This window comes from Podarcis raffonei, chromosome 12 (assembly GCF_027172205.1).
Source record: "Podarcis raffonei isolate rPodRaf1 chromosome 12, rPodRaf1.pri, whole genome shotgun sequence".
Lineage (NCBI taxonomy): Eukaryota > Metazoa > Chordata > Lepidosauria > Squamata > Lacertidae > Podarcis > Podarcis raffonei.
The window spans coordinates 45,657,483-45,676,092 of NC_070613.1; the positions used below are offsets into that span (position 1 = coordinate 45,657,483).

General features: G+C 46.1%; 2 protein-coding genes across 4 annotated transcripts in view; one reads left to right on the forward strand and one right to left on the reverse strand.

Annotated features, from left to right (window-relative positions):
- Positions 1–10,826: 10,826 nt before the first annotated feature.
- SH3BP5 (SH3 domain binding protein 5) overlaps positions 10,827–18,610 on the forward strand; it is a 49,534-nt gene continuing 41,750 nt past the window's right edge. The window contains exons 1-2 of the mRNA XM_053359171.1: positions 10,827–11,237; positions 16,360–16,422. Coding sequence (XP_053215146.1) covers positions 11,145–11,237; positions 16,360–16,422 — 156 coding nt within the window. The 5' untranslated portion in view covers positions 10,827–11,144. The remainder of the gene's footprint in view (positions 11,238–16,359; positions 16,423–18,610) is intronic.
- The window catches only part of CAPN7 (calpain 7), an 86,729-nt gene continuing 84,538 nt past the window's right edge, over positions 16,420–18,610 (reverse strand). Inside the window, exon 22 of one of the 3 annotated variants that reach the window (XM_053359154.1) lies at positions 16,420–16,889. In XM_053359154.1, coding sequence (XP_053215129.1) covers positions 16,672–16,889 — 218 coding nt within the window. In that variant the 3' untranslated portion in view covers positions 16,420–16,671. Of the gene's footprint in view, positions 16,893–18,610 lie in introns of all 3 variants that reach the window. The other 2 variants (XM_053359153.1, XM_053359155.1) reach the window with 2 other exon arrangements.

An 18,610-nucleotide genomic window follows, 5' to 3' on the forward strand; every position in this document is an offset into this window, starting at 1 on the left:
TAAAAAAGAAAGAATGAATGGGGGTGGGGGAGATTTGCCAACTTCTGAAGTATAGGGAGGTGTAAAAGTGTTGGGGTGTTATGATGCAGGTGATCTGAGCCAACAGATGGAAAATAAAGCTTTTGCAGAGCTGGGCTTGTGGTTGGGAAGAGAAAGAGGTAATGCAAATTGGCAGGTGTACCGGAACCAGGTGCTGCCCAAGTATCAAGGCTAGGTTGGTAGTCAATGAGGATGCATCTGGCAAGTTGGTAAGAGGAGGAAGAGAGATGGGTAGCCCCCCTGGGACCTACTCTGAGCAGGCAAGAAAAACTGCTCCCTTACCCTTATGGGGTATTCCAGAGCCCGTATAGAGTCCTTAAGTGGGTTCCTATCGGTAGGAGAAAATAACAGAGGCCAGCCAGAGTATATTGAGAAGCAAAGCGGCTAGTAAGCCTGATCTTTATTCAAGGAACTATTGCAACAGGGTCCTCACCACACACAGGAGGGAGGAGAACCCTGAACAATGGTGCGCAAGCCATGCAAAAGTCTTTTGAAATTGCCCAACCTGTAGCCCAAGACCACCCCCCAAATCATCATACATGCATCACAGAAGGAGATAGTCTACAGCAGAAATCCTGTTTGCCAGGATACCTGATAATGGTCACCGATTACATTACCTGAGCAGTCTGGCCATTTTTTTGTGATGGTTCCTGAATCTAGGTCACAGGCTCACCCTATTCATGCACAAATACGCCTCTAAGACAGAATTTGTAAGCAAAAAGACAATGGGGAGGCTTTCCCCATTTGCCTCCCTTACTGCAGAGGAATACGTGAGGTCATTGGGAGAGCCAAAATGGCTTCAGGATTGCTTTCCCACACTATTTCAGACACATGGTTCATATCAGGGCCGTCTTAAGCATATCCGGCGCTGTGGTGCAAAGAACCTCAGAGTTGTCGACCTTTTCCCAAGCCTCTGCGGGGATCACTCTCCACCTGCAGAGGCTTGGGAGGCAAGCTGCATGCCCGCCAGCCATATAGTTGACGGGGCACAGCTGGCGGGCATGCAGAAGGGAAAGGAGAGGCCGCCATCAAAGCCACGCAGCTCCCCCACTCCCTGGGGTGCCCCTGAGAGGCCGGCGCCCTGGCGCAATGCACCAGTAAACCCAATAGGAAAGATGGCTCTGTGAAATATACTCAGAGTTGAGAGTGGATTTCATGTTCTTTATTCAGCTCATAGTGGTGAGGAGGAATGAAAGTTCCCCCACGGTATCCGCTTTATATACATTATTCACACAATGGGCTGCACGTGATTGGCTAATTCCGGAATTCTCCTGTGGGCCAATCAGGTTGTGGATTCACTTCCATCTGGAGCTGGATTGGGTGGCTCCTGCAGACCAATCATACTCCTGCATTGTTCTAGGACCAATCAGACTGCTGCATTCTGAATCCTATTGTTGTAGGACCAATCAGACTGCTGCCTTTTGGATCCTATTGTTCTAGGACCAATCAGACTGCTGCATTTTGGATCCTATTCAACTCAGTACATAACACTCTGGTTCATATATTTAGATATGTGTGCATTTATGAATATTTATTCCATATCTGAGACCTTAAAATTCTTATAACATTGGGCTGAGAAGCTTCTGATAATAACCATTTCTTTCCCCTGAAGGGAGAACCAAAAAACTATATGCACTATGGTCGTCCCCCCATTTCTCTGTGATCCATTTAGAATTCAGGCAATGAAATATGTGAAGGGAATAGCAGCGAAAGACTCCAGCTCAGAAATTCCTCAGACGGCTGATCCCGTCTTATTCAGGGAAGGGGAACATATTGCCCTGTAGACGTTGTTGAATTATTAAGTGGTACACTCTAGGGTGTTGCACTTGCGCCGAGGGAACTGCACTGAACGTGCCTTTGGGTAGCGGTGGCTTACTCAAATGTGCTTTCCCCACATCAGCGCATAGCAGTACAGTTATTTACTCAAATGTATTTGTTTTAAAAGCGTGCATTCTGCTTTTCTCCATAATGTGAGCTCAGAGCAACTCGCAATGTAAGCTTGTTAGGAAGCCCATCAGTTGGAGTTGGGCAGCGAGAGGGATGATTAAAATAACAGTGTGAAAACAGCGTATCAAACAACCCTTGTAAGAAAATCATGTTAAGGCAGAGCTAGGGAACCTTTGCCCAACAACTCCTATCAGCCCCAGCTGTTGTGTGACAACATCTGGACTGCCTTGATGTATCATTATAACACTTCCCTAAAAATAATAATAATTCAGCAGAATCTTTAAAAACCAAGTTTGAATCAAATGTCCAAATGAATACAATGTTGGGGGGGTCTGAGGGATCTCACCTGGAATGGATTCCACAGATGGGTGCCACTGCCTAAAAAGCCCTGCTCCTTGTAGTCACCAGCCTGACTGCCACTCAGTGAGGGAGCTCAAATACTTACTGGAGCATGCAGGGGGAATGCAGGAGAGCATGCAGGAAAGAAAGCAATTCTATATTCTGACTAACTGGTGCATAAGTTTAATTTTAGATGTATTTAAGCACATACCAACCTAAACCTCATTTGTCAAACTTCCATTGTGGCACAATTATAGTTGATCTCTTGAAATAGCATTGGCAGAGTGTTTTGTGAAATAATTGAATTTGATCCTTCCCACCTCTCTCTTTCCCTTAGCTTTATGGGGATATAACTGTCTGCTTAGCTTTATGGGGATATAACTGTTAAAAAGCAGAGACATCACCTTGCCAACAAAGGTCCGTATAGTTAAAGCTATGGTTTTCCCAGTAGTGATGTACAGAAGTGAGAGCTGGACCATAAAGAAGGCTGATCGCCGAAGAATTGATGCTTTTGAATTATGGTGTTGGAGGAGACTCTTGAGAGTCCCATGGACTGCAAGAAGATCAAACCTATCCATTCTTAAGGAAATCAGCCCTGAGTGCTCACTGGAAGGACAGATCGTGAAGCTGCGGCTCCAATACTTTGGCCACCTCATGAGAAGAGAAGACTCCCTGGAAAAGACCCTGATGTTGGGAAAGATGGAGGGCACAAGGAGAAGGGGACGACAGAGGACGAGACGGTTGGATACTGTTCTCGAAGCTACCAGCATGAGTTTGACCAAACTGTGGGAGGCAGTGGAAGCCTGGCGTGCCCTGGTCCATGGGGTCACGAAGAGTCAGACACGACTAAACGACTAAACAACAACAACAACAACTGTCTGGAACTCCTGCTATGTCATAAAGGGTCCAGTGATATCTGATTCAAAGATATTGAACCATCTTAAACCAAAACCCCACACACTCCTTCAGAATAAGCACCACTGACCTTGCCTGAGTTTTTGTTCCTTAGTGCTGTCCTTTTGACAGCATAGCAAACGGAGGTGCTAGCCACTGCAAGCACTTCAGTTTTCTGTTAGAGAGATCTAAGAACTATTTTTTAAAAATTGACTGAAGTGTTGGGGAAAGGGAATGTGTAACTCTCAGCTACACAGCATTTTTAAACAGGCCATTAACGTTTAAACAAAATTAAACAAGGAAGGTTCCCCATTCGCTTATCTTTAACAAACACCGGAATAGTTACTGGCAGCAGAATGTCAGAGGGAAACAAACCTTGGAATCAGAATTGCTTTATATGTTTTGTTTTTCTGCTACGGAAAGTGCTGTCTCATGGGAAAAAAGCAGAGAAGTTGACACCTTTCCCCCCTCCCCCCAGTCGTTTTTATTTCTTTATTTTTTTAAAAAAATATTTCTTAATTGATTTTACAGATATAGAATTATAACAATACCAATTACATATCCATATTTAGACATTTCTCTGAATCTCTGGGCTTCTCTCCATGGATCCTATTGTTATCCTTTTCAACTGCATATTATTTCATAGCCCATATTTTATATCTCTCCATTTTGTCCATAATATTTGCTACCTTGTAAGTGCTATTTCAATCCTGCCAATGTTTTCATCTGCTTACAGTAGTCTCCTAAATAAATTATATTTCTCCCCCATTGTTTATTGAAGTTTTGGTCTTGGTTCCTGAGCTTTCCGGTCAGTTTTGGCATTTCGGCGTACTCCAACAGCTTAGTTTGCCATTCCTCTCTGGTAGGGACTTTGTCTTCTTTCCATCTCTGGGCTAGTAGCATCTGTGCGGCTCTTGTCGCATACGTAAAAAGTCTTCTCTGATCCTTTGGAATATTGGTACAATTCCTAATAAAAAGGCTTCTGTTTTTTTAACAAAAGTTATTTTAAACATTTTTTTCCAATTCATTATATATCATTTCCTAGAAGGCTTTTATTACCTTACACTTCCACCACATATGGTAGAAGGTACCTTCTTTTTCTTTACATTTCCAGCATCTCCAGTGGTTTTTCTGATCTTATTGGGGCTCAGATGTCTGGCCCTGAAGTCATTCCCAGCCTACTGGTGGAAACTTTAAATGAACACGCATGTCAATTTCAACGATGTGCATGTTAGCTGCTTAAAACACTGTGAGATCATTCCCTCCCACTGTGTTTTGAGTTGCCATTTGCAGGATACTGTTCACACCAGAAGGGTGGAATGGGGATGCCTTTGACCAGGCATAGGCAAACTCAGCCCTCCAGATGTTTCGAGACTACAATTCCCATCATCCCTGACCACTGGTCCTGTTAGCTAGGGATGATGGGAGTTGTAGTCCCAAAACATCTGGAGGGCTGAGTTTGCCTATTCTTGCCTTTGACCTATGTACATTACCAGTTTGGTTTCTGCATGCCAACAACCCCCCTCTCCTTTTTCTTGCCCATGAAGCTGTCACCTGTATCTCCCAGTAAGGGTTAGGGATTTTTTCCCTATAAAAGGTTTGTTTAGTGCAGCTGACAGTGAGCAGAATTTGCAGTCTGTGCCATGCCACCAATTCTCTCACATGTGCGTGTAAACACACAGTGAACAAGGAAGCAATTCCCAGAGGCTCAGTCCAGAACTCGTGTGGTCCAGTATATGCTGAGAGCCAGATGACATTGAGGGCCACATAAAATTGGGACAAGGGCCACACGCAACCTCAGGTCCTCATCCCAACTCTGCAGGCAAATCTGTCCCTAGTACAACATTTCCTTATTTCTGATTACAGTGGTACCTCGGAAGTCAAATGGAATCTGTTCCAGAATTCGGTTCAACTTCCAAAAGGTTCGGAAACTGAAATATACTAAGAGTCGCAAAGTGATTTCATGCTCTTTATTCAGCTCATAGTGGTGAGGAGGAATGAATGAATGTCCCCTCAAAGTATCTGCTTTATATACATTATTTACACAATGGGCTGCACATGATTGGCTAATTCCGGAATTCTACTGTAAGCCAATCAGGTTGTGGATTCACTTCTATCTGGAGCATGATTGGGTGGTTCCTGCCAACCAATCATACTGCTGCATTGTTCTAGGACTAATCAGACTGCTGCATTCTGAATCCTATTGTTCTAGGACCAATCAGACTGCTGCCTTTTGGATCCTATTGTTCTAGGACCAATCAGACTGCTGCAGTTTGGATCCTATTCAACTCAGTACATAACAGAAACCAAGGCGAGGCTTCTCATTGGCTTCCAAGGCGAAGCTTCCGATTGGCTGCAGGAAGCTCCTGCAGCCAATTGGAAGCCGCAGAAGCCCCGTCAGACGTTCGGGTACCAAAGAATGTTTGCAAACTTCCGGGTTGGTGGCATCCAGGAGCTGAAACGTTTGAATCGCAAGGTGTTTGACTTCCGAGGTACGACTGTACTGCCCAAACCAAGTCAAATGGAACAGCTATTTTCTACAGTTTGCTTACATTGGACTATGGAGAAAAGACATCCCAGTCCAGTAGGTTGAGAGTAGCTGGTATAATGGCTACAAATGTTACTGGGAGTAGAGTTTCCATCTGCGCCAACCAATATGGCCAGTGGTCGGAATAATGGATGTTGGAGTCCAACAATATATAGCAGTGTGTTGGCAACCTCTGCTTTTTAGGTTTGTATTTGGAACTAAACTCCACCACCTAGTTCAGCGGTATTTTGTCCCAAAGCCTGCAGGCTTGTTTACTTTTCCACCGGTCTCCATTGTTTGCAATCTTTAGCTGCTTTATCGGGGGAAGCCTGTTATCGGGGCGGAGGGAGGAGGATAGTGTATATGATCCCTTGTTTTCGGTTCTGCCTGTCAATGGCTTACTGGACAAAGATAAGCTACAGCGACATTGTTTTGGAATGTGCTGAAGAAGTTAAACACTGGATGCAGCAGTTTTCAGCGTGCTTCTGGTGCCATGCGGAGTTAAGCAAAGCCGGAAGCCTGCTTACACACTGCTCGCGGACATTTCCACACCCTCCAAGCTTTCTCCGATGAAAATAGGGATGTTCTAAGGAAAAGCAGGCCATTCCGGGATCAAATCAGAAACCAGGGCGGTTTATGTAAATCTGGGAGTGTCCCTGGAAAATAGGGACACTTGGAGGGTCTGCATTTCACAATTCTGAAGCCTTCTTGCTTTCTGTGCATGTGACAGAGGAGTTTTCCATCCATATACAAATAGCAAACTAATCCTCCAAATGTAGATCCTTAGGCAGAGGTGTTACAATGCTTGCATGGTCCCCTGGGCAAAATGCTTGCACTCCCATGCCCGAAAAACATGTCCTGTCATAATAGTAGTAGTAGTAGTAGTAGTAATAATAATAATAATAATAATAATAATAATAATTTTATATAGTCATGCTGCCCACATGACCTGGAAGTTGTATGCCGGCTCTCTCGGCCAATAAAGCGAGATGAGCACTGCAACCCCAGAGTCGGTCATGACTGGACCTAATGGTCAGGGGTCCCTTTACCTTTACCTTACTGTTTGGATCTTCACCCTGCTCCTATGGCAGCACTGCTCTTGCGGGGATTGCCAGCCATCTTGGCCCTGTCATTTAGTGGGGCTCAGGGCCTGTGAGCCCACCAACCTGTGCCCTTGTGATCCAGCCCTAGCAGTGTCCCTATGTAGTCAAAACAGCACCACACACACACATACGCACACACGAGGAAGGTATTAGTAGGCTGGGGGGAAACCCATGATTTGCAGAAGTACAGAAACAGATGGAGGAGCTCTAAAGGGGGGAACCCAGAAACAGCCCCATGAGGGCTGTGTTCAGTGGGCACAGAATGCTGAATTTTGATGGAACGGCTCACAGTTTTGAAGAATATTCTTCCTCTATGAATGGTCCATGTCACCATTAAGAAAAAGAATTTTCGCCTGCTGTTATAATTGTTCTCTTTATGAAATGGATGTTTTACATTTATGAAAAAATAACATGATTATGGCCAAGTTGCAACAATTAAGGCTGCACATAAAAAAGCATTTTGGTTCCCGAAATTCATTCTGATTGTGCAGATAAAATATAACTGATCGAATTCTACAGGGCATGGTAATAGTGCGTGAAAACAGACCAGCTCCCAGGCAGGCACCTCCAGATGGTGGAGATGTCTGGCCCCATCCTGGCTCCCAGGCATCTTCACTTGGTTGCAAGTGGCCAATAGCCAGGTGCAAAATGCGCCTGGCGCCTGGCTAATTTCGAACACTGCTATAGGCACATATTATTGCTGCCAGTGCTTTTTTTCTTTAAAAACGTTTAGGGGTACTCTCATTTTGACTCCAGAAAATCACCATTTTATAGTTCAAATCGGGGAAAATAAATACAGTAAATGGAGAAAAGTACAAATAATCACCAAATGTTTAGGGGTATGTGTCCCCCCAGAAAAAAAGCCCTGATTGCTGCTATCATCCCCGTCTGCAACAACCCTAGTTACTCAATTCAGAGCTAACGCTGATCAGACGTTAACTGTTGGCTTTCCTTTCTCTGTGGGATTTAAACGCTGATTTAAGGAGGGAGCCGGTGGCGACATATCAAGGTTAGCTCACTGTGTTGCTGCCTATTAATGGCACACCGTCTAACGGGGTTTATTCTTACACATGCTGAGTGTGTTGAGGGGCCTTTAAAAACCACTACCACCCAGGCAGAGCCTTTTGCTCTTGGACTGAGCTGCGGCGACTGAAACGCACAAAGCATCTCCTGCAGCTGCTCCTCCAGCGTCCAGGCTTGCCCTTGACTGAGTCGCCAAGGTCGGCGGAGGCGCTTCTTGCCACCCTGAAGCCATCTAGCTGTTTCCTAGCACCCGAAGCCACCATCATTCTGGGGCAGCTTGTGACTTCACAATCGGCTGTGTGCACATCTGCAGCTTGGCTGCAAAGGGAGAGAGGTCTGCTGTGGGCCTTTCTGGAAGCTCAGGGTTAGGATGAGCAAAGAAAGAGGAAGATAATAAACCACAAGATTATTACCAAGTGGAGAGAGAGAGAGAGAGGAAGGAAGCAGCAGCAGCAGCAGCAACAAAAGCCTGGCTTTGCTTGCTCCCATTTTCTGATCAGAGGTTTGATATGTAGAAATTGCTTGGGTCCTTTTAGACTCTGGACTTGGTGGTCTTTCAGTCTGTGGTGTTTGGCTGTCAGCCATTCTGCTGAGTAGGTCCCTAGATCTCTTCCTCCAAGTCCTGCCCTGATGGTGAGGCCGCCACTTCTCAGTGCAAGGAGCTAAGCAGAGACTGTTCTGCTTATTGCAGGGTGCGGGGAGAGGATGATTAAAGGGACAGAGACCGAGGTCAGCCCAGTTCAACAGCTGGCAATCAATCCTATTCAGTAACCACGTAACACCGGTCCTGAAAGACCTACATTTTCATGCAGAATTCAAAGTGTTGGTGCTGAACTGTAAAGCCCTAAACGGTCTCAGTCCAGTATACCTGAAGGAACATCTCCACTCGCATCGCTCTGCCCGGACACTGAGGTCCAGCACTAAGTTCCCTCACTGCAAAAAGGTGAGGTTACAGGGAACCAGGCAGAGGGCCTTCTCAGTAGTGGCGCCTGTCCTGTGGAACACCCTCCCATCAGATATCAAAGACATAAACAACTATTTGACTTTTAGAAGACATCTGAAGGCAGCCCATCTTTGGGGAAGTTTTTAATGTTTGATATTTTATCACTTTTATTATTATTAATAATAATAATATATGGGAGCCCCACAGAGTGGCTGAGGAAACCCAGCCAGATGGGCAGGATATAAATAATAATAATAATAATAATAATAATAATAATAATAATAATAATTTCCTACAGTCATACCTTGGTTTTCAAACAGCTTAGTTCTTGAACGTTTTGTTTCCCGAACGCCGCAAACCTGGAAATGTGTGTTCTGGCTTGCAAACTATTTTTGGAAGCTGAACGTCTAACAGGCCTTCTGTGGCTTCCAATCAGAAGCTGCGATTTGGTTTTCAAACGTTTTGAAAGTCAAACAGATTCCGTTCGACTTCCAAGGTACGACTGTATATGCAGCAAAAGCGCACCACTTTCCTCAAAAGAATCCCGGGAGCTGTAGTTTGCCCTGTACGGTGCTACAATTCCCAGCCCCCTTAACGAAGGACAGTTCCCGGGATTCTTTGGCAAGAAGCTGTGTGCTTTAAATGTAAGATGAGGTGTTTAGAAGTCATCCTGTCAGCTGCAGTGCCCAGCGGATGGAAACACAGTGAAATTTCCTGCAATGTATCCTGCCCAGTCAGCCTGAACTGAAGATGGGTTTGTCTAAGGCAGCGAAGACACCTGTGTCCCTGAGTAAGCCAAATAAGCGGTTTGGCAGTACGTTGGCCTGACCTTGAGATCACTGATTCAACACGCTGTGAACTGGACACGATGTTCCCACTCTTCATTCAAAACTTCCTAGCAGTCATGCACTGAAAGATGAATCCAAACTTCTGGCATTTAGTCGCTTGCATTTAAACGCCGCTTGCATTTAAGAAGCAGCATCATTGATTTAACCCGCAGCTTATTTCTCCCCCATGGTACAGGCAAGGGGAACCTGCGGCCTTCCTAAACATTGCTGGACCACAACCCCAGCATCCCTGACAATTGCCCACCTGGGCGGTGCTGCGTCACAGAAGTGTGCTGGTTGGTAATCGCACAGTTCAGAGCAAAAGCACAACCTTCACAAACTTGGTTGAGTGCCTCAGCTTCAGGATTTGTCCTTCCAGTGAGCACTCAGGGCTGATTTCCTTCAGAATGGATAGGTTTGATCTTCTTGCAGTCTCACTTCCATACATCACTACTGGGGAAACCATAGCTTTAACTATGCGGACCTTTGTTGACAAGGTGATGTCTCTGCTTTTTAAGATGCTGTCTAGGTTTGTCATTGCTTTTCTCCCAAGGAGCAGGCGTCTTTTAATTTCGTGGCTGCTGTCACCATCTGCAGTGATCATGGAGCCCAAGAAAGTAAAATCTCTCACTGCCTCCATTTCTTCCCCTTCTATTTGCCAGGAGGTGATGGGACCAGTGGCCATGATCTTCGTTTTTTTGATGTTGAGCTTCAGACCATATTTTGCGCTCTCCTCTTTCACCCTCATTAAAAGGTTCTTTAATTCCTCCTCACTTTTTGCCATCAAGGTTGTGTCATCTGCATATCTGAGGTCACTAAAGCTTATACAAGCAACACTTGCAAGAAGTCTCCCACTTGCGTTGCATCCCCACTGTCATAGATGTGCTTCTCCCTGGAAATAAATCCACCATAACCGGGTGTTTAAGGTGCGTGCCTTTATCTCCTTAGTAGACTGCTGCAAATTACATCACACACACACAAAAATCCCAGGAACATAAAAGCAGCAAAGACCGTGAAGCTTGACCTATTTTCAAACCCCACCACCCCACCTGTTCCTATTTCCTTTTAATATAACAGAAGGGGAGGAACTGCTGAGCTAGGAGGGAGACTGCAAAGTGGATGGTGGATTTCTTTTTTTTAAAAAGCAGGGCCTCTGATTTAGCAGCGTCGGAAGGAGGCGGACCATGCCTGGGTGTCAGCGAGCGCCGCTTGGCGACGGCAGCCGCTGATGCTGCAAGCCAGGGGGCGAGGCGCGTTTCCTTTCGTCCTCGCCTAACGGAGCGGCGGCTGGCGACGAGCGAGGCGCGCAAAGCGCAGGCGGCGAGGGGGGCGGCTGCTGTTGCTGCTGCAAACTCCCCTTCTCCTTACCCCGGAGGATACCGAAGACCCTCGGCAGCGAAGGAAAAAGAAAGCCACAACAGCTGCAGCTCAGAAGGATCAGCCAGATCCTCCCTCCTTGGGCACAGAAGTCTCTCCCCCCCCCCCACGTCGCCGCCAACAACATGGATCCTACAACCCGGAGGACCAAGGCGGAGGACGCCGAGCAGCTCCCGCAGCAGCCGGAAGAAGAGGAAGAAGTGGATCCCAGGATCCAGGTAATAGAGGTGCAGGTTCGGGATCGCTTTCTTGGGGATCCGATTTAGCTCCCCCCCCCGGCTCACTCACGCCCCTTCGCGGGGAGCGCACATGGTTGGCGCAACGACGGGGGCGAAATCGGCGTGCGCATTTTGGGGAGGTTGCAGGGCCGGGCGCCTTTTATTGGGAAAGTGTGCGTGCGTGGCGCTCGCTTGCGCCTCTCCGGCCGCTTCTCCTCTCCCCTCGCCCCCCAAAAAAGCCGCGTGTAAATTCCTGAAAAAGGGGGAGGGGGCGTTGCCTGCCGCCATACGCTCCCCCCACCCTTGGGTGCTTCATTAGATTTCTGCAAAGGTCCTTCTGCAGGCGGCAAAGCCAGGAGGGTCTGCCGATCTCTCCTTCGCAATTTCGCAAAGGAAAGAGGAGCAGCGTCTCCTCGTCGCCTTCCCTCTTCTCCCTTTCTAAAAAGCAGCAGCGGCGACGTGCAAGCGGCGAGAAAAACCCACACCCTGTTCTGGTGGCGGTCTCTCTCTCTCTCTCTGGCTTCGGTCGTTGTCAGAGGGTCGGGCTCCTTGGGTTTTGGGTTTGTTTGTTTAGGATGCCGTGCCAAAGGCAAGGGATCTGGCTCCGGGCGAGCGCTGGAGAGGAAGGGATGAGGGTGGAGAGGGGCTCTCGCCCAGGGATGCCACAGGCCGGAGCAGGTTGCGCTAGAGCGCTTTTGAAGGTCGTGGTGGCGTCTTGCAAGAGAGAAAGGCGGGGGAGAAGAGAGCGCTGCCATATACTGGCTCAGTATTCCTACACTGTCTGGCAGCCACTGTCCAGGGTTCAGCCCAACGGGGAGATGCCAGATTTCGAACCTGGAGCCTTCTGAATGCCAAGCGGATGCTGTGCCGCTGAACTAAGCCTCGCACCCCCCCCCATGTTGTTGTTATAATAATAATAATAATTTATTATTTATACCCCACCCATCTGGCTGGGTTTCCCCAGCCACTCTGGGCGGCTTCCAACAGAACACTAAAATACAATAACCTATTAAACCTTAAAAGCTTCCCTAAACAGGGCTGCCTTCAGATGTCTTCTAAAAGTTTGGTAGTTATTTTTCTCTTTGACATCTGATGGGAGGGCGTTCCACAGGGTGGGTGCCACCACCGAGAAGGCCCTCTGCCTGGTTCCTGGTAACTTGGCTTCTCGTAGCGAGGGAACCGCCAGAAGGCCCTCATCGCTGGACCTCAGAACAATGGAGGTGGTTTGTTCTTGCTTGTTTATTTAATTTATGTACCACCTTTATCGTCCAATGATCTCAAGGTGATGTACATGGTTCTTCTCCTCCCCATTTCATCCACACAGCAACCCTGTGAGGTAGGCCAGGCAAAGAGCTTCATGGCTGTGTACGGATTTGAGCCCCGCTCTCTCAGGTCCTAGTCCAACACTCTATAACCATCACACCACACTGGCTCCCTATAGCTTTAAAACCGTTGACCACATTCCTGGCCGATATTAGCAACAGAATTGACCAACTGCAGCCTTGTTCGCAAACCACGAGCTCCAGTGGTCTCTGTTTTACCAGGGTCAATGCAATCCTGCTTGGACACTAGCTTCAGCTAAGCGTTAGACGCTGAGATAACTGGTTACAACCAGAAGTGCATTAGTGCTTTGACGAAGATCCTGCTCTCAGTTTTAGTGACTGCTCCTCTCCGCTCTGCCGGTTCACAAATAGCGTCCCCTGCTATAAATGTCCCCCACACCTGCAGTACAGGAAAAGACAGTTCCTTGCCCCATCTCATCCAACAAGCAAGCTGCTTTGAAAGGCTTCAGCTGCGAAAGTGGCCTATGGCTAAAATTATAAATATATAACATCCCTTTTAATTTCAGTTTAGGTTTTCTTCTTCTCCAAATTAAGATACAGTGGTACCTCAGATTACATACACTTCAGGTTACATATGCTTCAGGATACAGACTCTGCTAACCCAGAAATAGTACCTCGGGTTAAGAACTTTGCTTCAGGATGAGAACAGAAATCGTGCTCTGGCGGTGCGGCAGCAGCGGGAGGCCCCATTAGCTAAAGTGGTGCTTCAGGTTAAGAACAGTTTCAGCTTAAGAACGGACCTCCGGAACGAATTAAGTATGTTACCAGAGGTACCACTGTACCTCTGTTATGCACTGTTATGGTGTTTTGTCCGTAGAGACAAGAAAAAACCCTATGTCCATGAAAACGACAATTCCTTCCTCTTGTCGGTTGTTTTTGCAGGAGTGAATGGGGTCATGGCATCATAAAATTATAGAGTTGGAAAGGGACCACACAGGTCGTCTAGTCTTAGCCCCTGCAATGCAGGAGTTTTTCATCCAAGGTGGGGTTTGAACCCACAAACAACCCTGAGCTTAAAAGTCTTGTGCGCTACCAACTGAGCTATCCCAGCAGAGAAACTGTTTTCTTTCCTCCCTCTCCTGTGACAGGTTCTGCAGATGTCCCATCAGGAGAGAGGAGTAGCTGAGCAGCATCGTCTCTGCCAGCAGGGACCAAAGAGATATTTCCATCCATTTTTAACACATGAAAAAGTTCTACAAATTTCTCAGTCTCAACAAATCAGTTGGGGGGCAAAATGATGGGTGGAGAGTCAAAAAGGGTCTTTAGCTAAACAGGTAACTTGAGAAATGAATGCAGCTGTCTGTCTTCATTCCTACATAGCCACCAGTTGAGCTCAAAACCCGATCGAAGTGTGTTTAAAATGGCCTTTGTGTCTTTCCCATGCTTGCATACCGACAATCAGAGAGATGCTGCCAGATGTTTGAAATGTCATGTTGTTAAGCTGATACATGAGGCAGAAAGTCCCTGGCTCAGATGTCTCCCGGCTCAAATGTCAGGAGGTGAGCTGTCTGCAAAATGAGGACCAAACATGCTCTGGGCTCTTTTGCCGCCAACAGAAACAAACACATAAAGAACATATCACACAAACTCTGCACATACGGTATGCAAAAGAATGAAAGACCCTTATCCCCAGCGTTTGAAATTAGCCAGGCGCTAGGCGCATTTCGCGACTGGGGATTGAGAGAATGGGAGTGCTTTGAGAAGTCTTGTCGCCAGGATGGATTTGATTTAAATCAAATCGATTGAAATCACGATTTAAATCGCTAGTCAGTAAGACTTGATTTAAATCATTTTTTTTTTGCAGAAAGACTTATTCTTGCTGGCATAATCTTAATATTTACAACCAGATGACGGTTTCATTTTTGGAATAATAAATTTCCAGAGTAGTTTTTACAGTTATATCAAAAACTGCTGATTGGGTAGTACTGTTAGAAATACATATAGACCGATAATTATGAAATTATTGTTCTGTTTAATAACTTAACTGTTTATATTTGGACAACTTTTCTGCTGTACTTTATAGGAAGGAGAAAAACAATCATTTCCTTAATAACAATTTAAACAATTAATTTAACTGAAGCAATAACATAGCATGTGTATCCATGTTTGTTAACTGATGTGGTAGAACAAGTTTGTTTTTTAAAAAACAACAACAACCTTAGACTGAGTTTTAGCACAAATGAGAAACTTAAACAAATCCTTATTTCCTGATAATAGCCTCTGGACTATAATGTAACTTAAATAGAAAACTATCTTTAGACATATTTTTCCTCCAAAAGCATTTTATTTAAAAAATCCAATTTAATTTTTTTAAAAAATCAAATTTAAATTTAAAAAAATCAAATTTATACTTAAAAAATCTGATTTTTTGATTTTTTTTAAAAAAAGAATAATTGATTTTTATCCACCCTGCTTGTCGCCATGTATGGCGTCTGAGATTCAACAATAAAATGGCTGGTGCTGAGAGCACGGGGGGGGGGGGAAATGTTTCCCTGCCCGACTCCAAAGTAGGACTGCGCATAACCTTTTCTATCCTAGTTTCTACCACTGATTATCCCCTCTTCCTTCCCCCCATCTCTTCCCACAAGGCCTTTGACAGCAGTGTCTCCCACCTGTACGAATTGAAAGCACAGACATTATATTTATTATGTACCATTGTTATCCTTGAAAATCTTCCGAAAGAAACAAAAAGACTGCTGTCTTATCTGGCAGGACTACTGTCTCAAATGTATGTGAAGCAGGGGACCGTTGTAAGAGTCCATATAAATACTGAGTATTCCTGAGTTGAAATATTGGACCTACTGGAGAGACCCGGGTTCAGATCTCCACGCAGCCGTGAACCTTGGGCCAGGCATGCACTCTGAAGTCTTAGCAACCTCACAGGGTTGTTGTAAGGATAATAAAATGATATTTTTTTGGGGGGGAGGGAGAATCATGTATGCCCCTCTGAGGTCTGTGGAGAAGGAGTGGGATAAACATGAACAGTGGACGCTCGGGTTGTGAACGTGATCCGTGCGGGAGGCACGTTCGCAACCCGTAGCGCCTGTCTGCGCGTGCGCAGGTCGCGATTTGGCGTTTCTGCACATGTGCAAAGCACGATTTAGTGCTTCTGCACATGCACACGCACCAAAATCCGGAAGTGACCCGTTCAGGTACTTCCGGGTTTGGCGCGGTGCGCAACCCGAAAACGTGCAACCTGAAGCGTCTGTAACCCGAGGTATGACTGTAATTACTTTAGTTCTTAATTTTAGCAGGGTTAGAAGAAAGGAAAAGGCGGGGAGGAATGGATACCTGGAATCTTAAACATGGGGGAAGAAAACCCATTTCATTCTCTCGAATTTGGATCTTGCCTGTCGCTAAGCGATGGTTTAGGCCTCTTTTCCTAAGCACTGTTTGTTCTTCCTTAGATGCACTTTCTCGCCCTTCTGGGAGGAGTTCGGTTCCCGATTTGCACTCATGACTTGCAAGTCATAAAGAGGAACAGCTTTGGAATTGAACTAGAATAACTCTTTAAGAACGTAACCCTCGGTTGCAGTCTTCAAAAGGTGTCCGAAGCCTCTCCCTCTTCCCTGTCCCCAAATCCGCCTCACCACAGAGGCCCCAGCGCCATAAATTTCGGCCCCGCAGTTAAAATACCTTCCACCCTTCCGTTTCCATTTCACATTCCAGTTGAGGCCCCTCTCCCCGGAATGCCAGATGACACTTAATAACCCGAGTCCATCCCAGCTCTCTCGGTGTCGTATTTCTCAACATGTGCTGTTTTTTTGGCTTTCTTCCAGGGGGAACTAGAAAAGTTGAATCAATCCACAGATGCTATCAATCGGAGAGAAACAGAACTCGAGGTACCATTTTTTAAAATGCTTTCCTGCTTTGTATGAACACACATTCTTCTCGGAGATCTTGTATATACATTTTTAAGGTTGTTATTATTGTGTGGGTTTTTTTTAAGAGAATGGTATTTGTTTGGATTTTTTGTCTTGGCTGCTTAAAACAAAACACACACACACACCAGAGAAACGGCAAAATAAAAATAAAATGTCTGCATGGACTAAGCCAGCAGACGAAGAGAAAGTAGGTCACACTTCTCCTGCTCAGACACTGAAATTGAGCGACATTACTTTGTACAATGCTTTGAATTTCATTAGTCCTGTGATATCCTGCACCAAGGGATAAGGAGTGTAGCAATCAAAGTGGTAATTAATCCTACATGTAGGTATGCAAACAGTGCTTTTGAATTTGGTTGGGCCCCCTCCTTCTCTCTCTCTCCCTCCTGTAGCGCTTCTGCCGACGTTTGCAGGATCCTGAGATGCTGCTTCAAAATGAAAGAAAGACTTATTATTTCTGCCAGATTTATATACAGCTTAATCAAAAACAGGGACGTGGGTGGCGCTGTGGGTTAAGCCACAGAGCCTAGGGCTTGCCGATCAGAAGGTTGCGGTTCGAACCGCCGCAACAGGGTGAGCTCCCGTTGCTCGGTCCCTGCTCCTGCCAACCTAGCAGTTCGAAAGCACGCCAGCGCAAGTAGATAAATAGGTACCACTCCGGTGGGAAGGTAAACGGCATTTCCGTGCGCTGCTCTGGTTTGCCAGAAGCGGCTTAGTCATGCTGGCCACATGACCCGGAAGCTGTATCCCGGCTCCCTCGGCCAATAAAGCAAGATGAGCGCTGCAACCCCAGTGTTGGTCATGACCGGACCTAATGGTCAGGGGTCCCTTTACCTTTTTTAATCGAAAACAACCTGGAAAAGTCCTAAGAAAATGCCAAAGAAGTCAACGGGATTTAAAAACAGGAAGGCAAAATGAAAATATCAAAACGATAGTTAAAATGGATAGTTTTAAAATACAGATAGGCCGGATACAATTTCACATCTGGGTAGGCTTGCTTGATTTTCTTTTCTTTAAAGAAGGTATCGGAAAAAGGACGGAAGTGCCTGCCTAATATTTATGGGTGCAGCCACACCAAAAGGTGGATTTCTCACAAAAGCGGAATGCACACTTGTAAAAATCCCAGTTCCGCAAGCACATATTCTCAAAATGGATATGCTTGCGCCTCGCAGCTTTGCTCATTGACTGTCAAAATGAGGAAAGGTTGCCGCAACAGATAGAAAGCCGAAAATGTAGTAGTATACGTTAAGTACCCTCAGAAAGGTTTGAAAAGGGGGCATTTGTCTCTCTCCTTGTGGCAGCCGAGCATAGAACAAACAAGCCACAGAGTGGACCAGAATGTTGGACTGTGGGAATATTTCTCCTCTGCTACCATTTTACAGATCGGGAGAGGATGAGCCACGCATTTGACAGAACTGAAGGAGTATTGGTCATCACCCTTAGTGCCCTTTAGCAATCCTTGCACTGTTCTGCATGCAAAATGGACGGGGCCAGCCCTACCATTAGAAAGAGTGTCATGAGAGGGCAGCAAGTTGTTAATTACGGGACTTGACCGTTACTGCCAGGGAAAGGGGAAGCTTGTGGGATTTTTCTGCCTCGGGTGCCAAAATATGTTGGTCAGCCTTGAGTACTCTGCCTCGACTTGAGGGAAAGGGCTGTGTGACATTTGCTGCTCTGCCTCGGGTAGCAAAATGTCTGAGAATTGAAGCTCTAACCTACTTCAGTCTGGCTGATCTCATTCCTGCAAGCTACGCTTTCCGTTTTTTGGAGCACATAACTGAATCCAGATGTGGCTCTCCAGATGTTGGCAAACTACAGCTCCCATCAACCCCCATCGGCAGAGTGCAGCTCCCCATACCCGGGTTAAATTCATGCATCTTTCTGCTAGGATTGGTATGAAGTGAATCTTAAGGCAGGGATGGGGAGCTTCGACTCTCCAGATGTTCGCAACTTCCACCATCCCGTTATTGGCCTTGCTGACTTTGGCTGAGGGGTAGAGCGTGGGGCTCTTAATCTCAGGGTCGTGAGTTTGAGCCCCACGTTGGGCAAAAAGATTCCTGCATTGTAGGATCTTTGGACTCGATGACCCACGTGGTCTTTCCAACTCTGCCATTCTATGACTCTATGAGGTGTTCTCCAACAACAA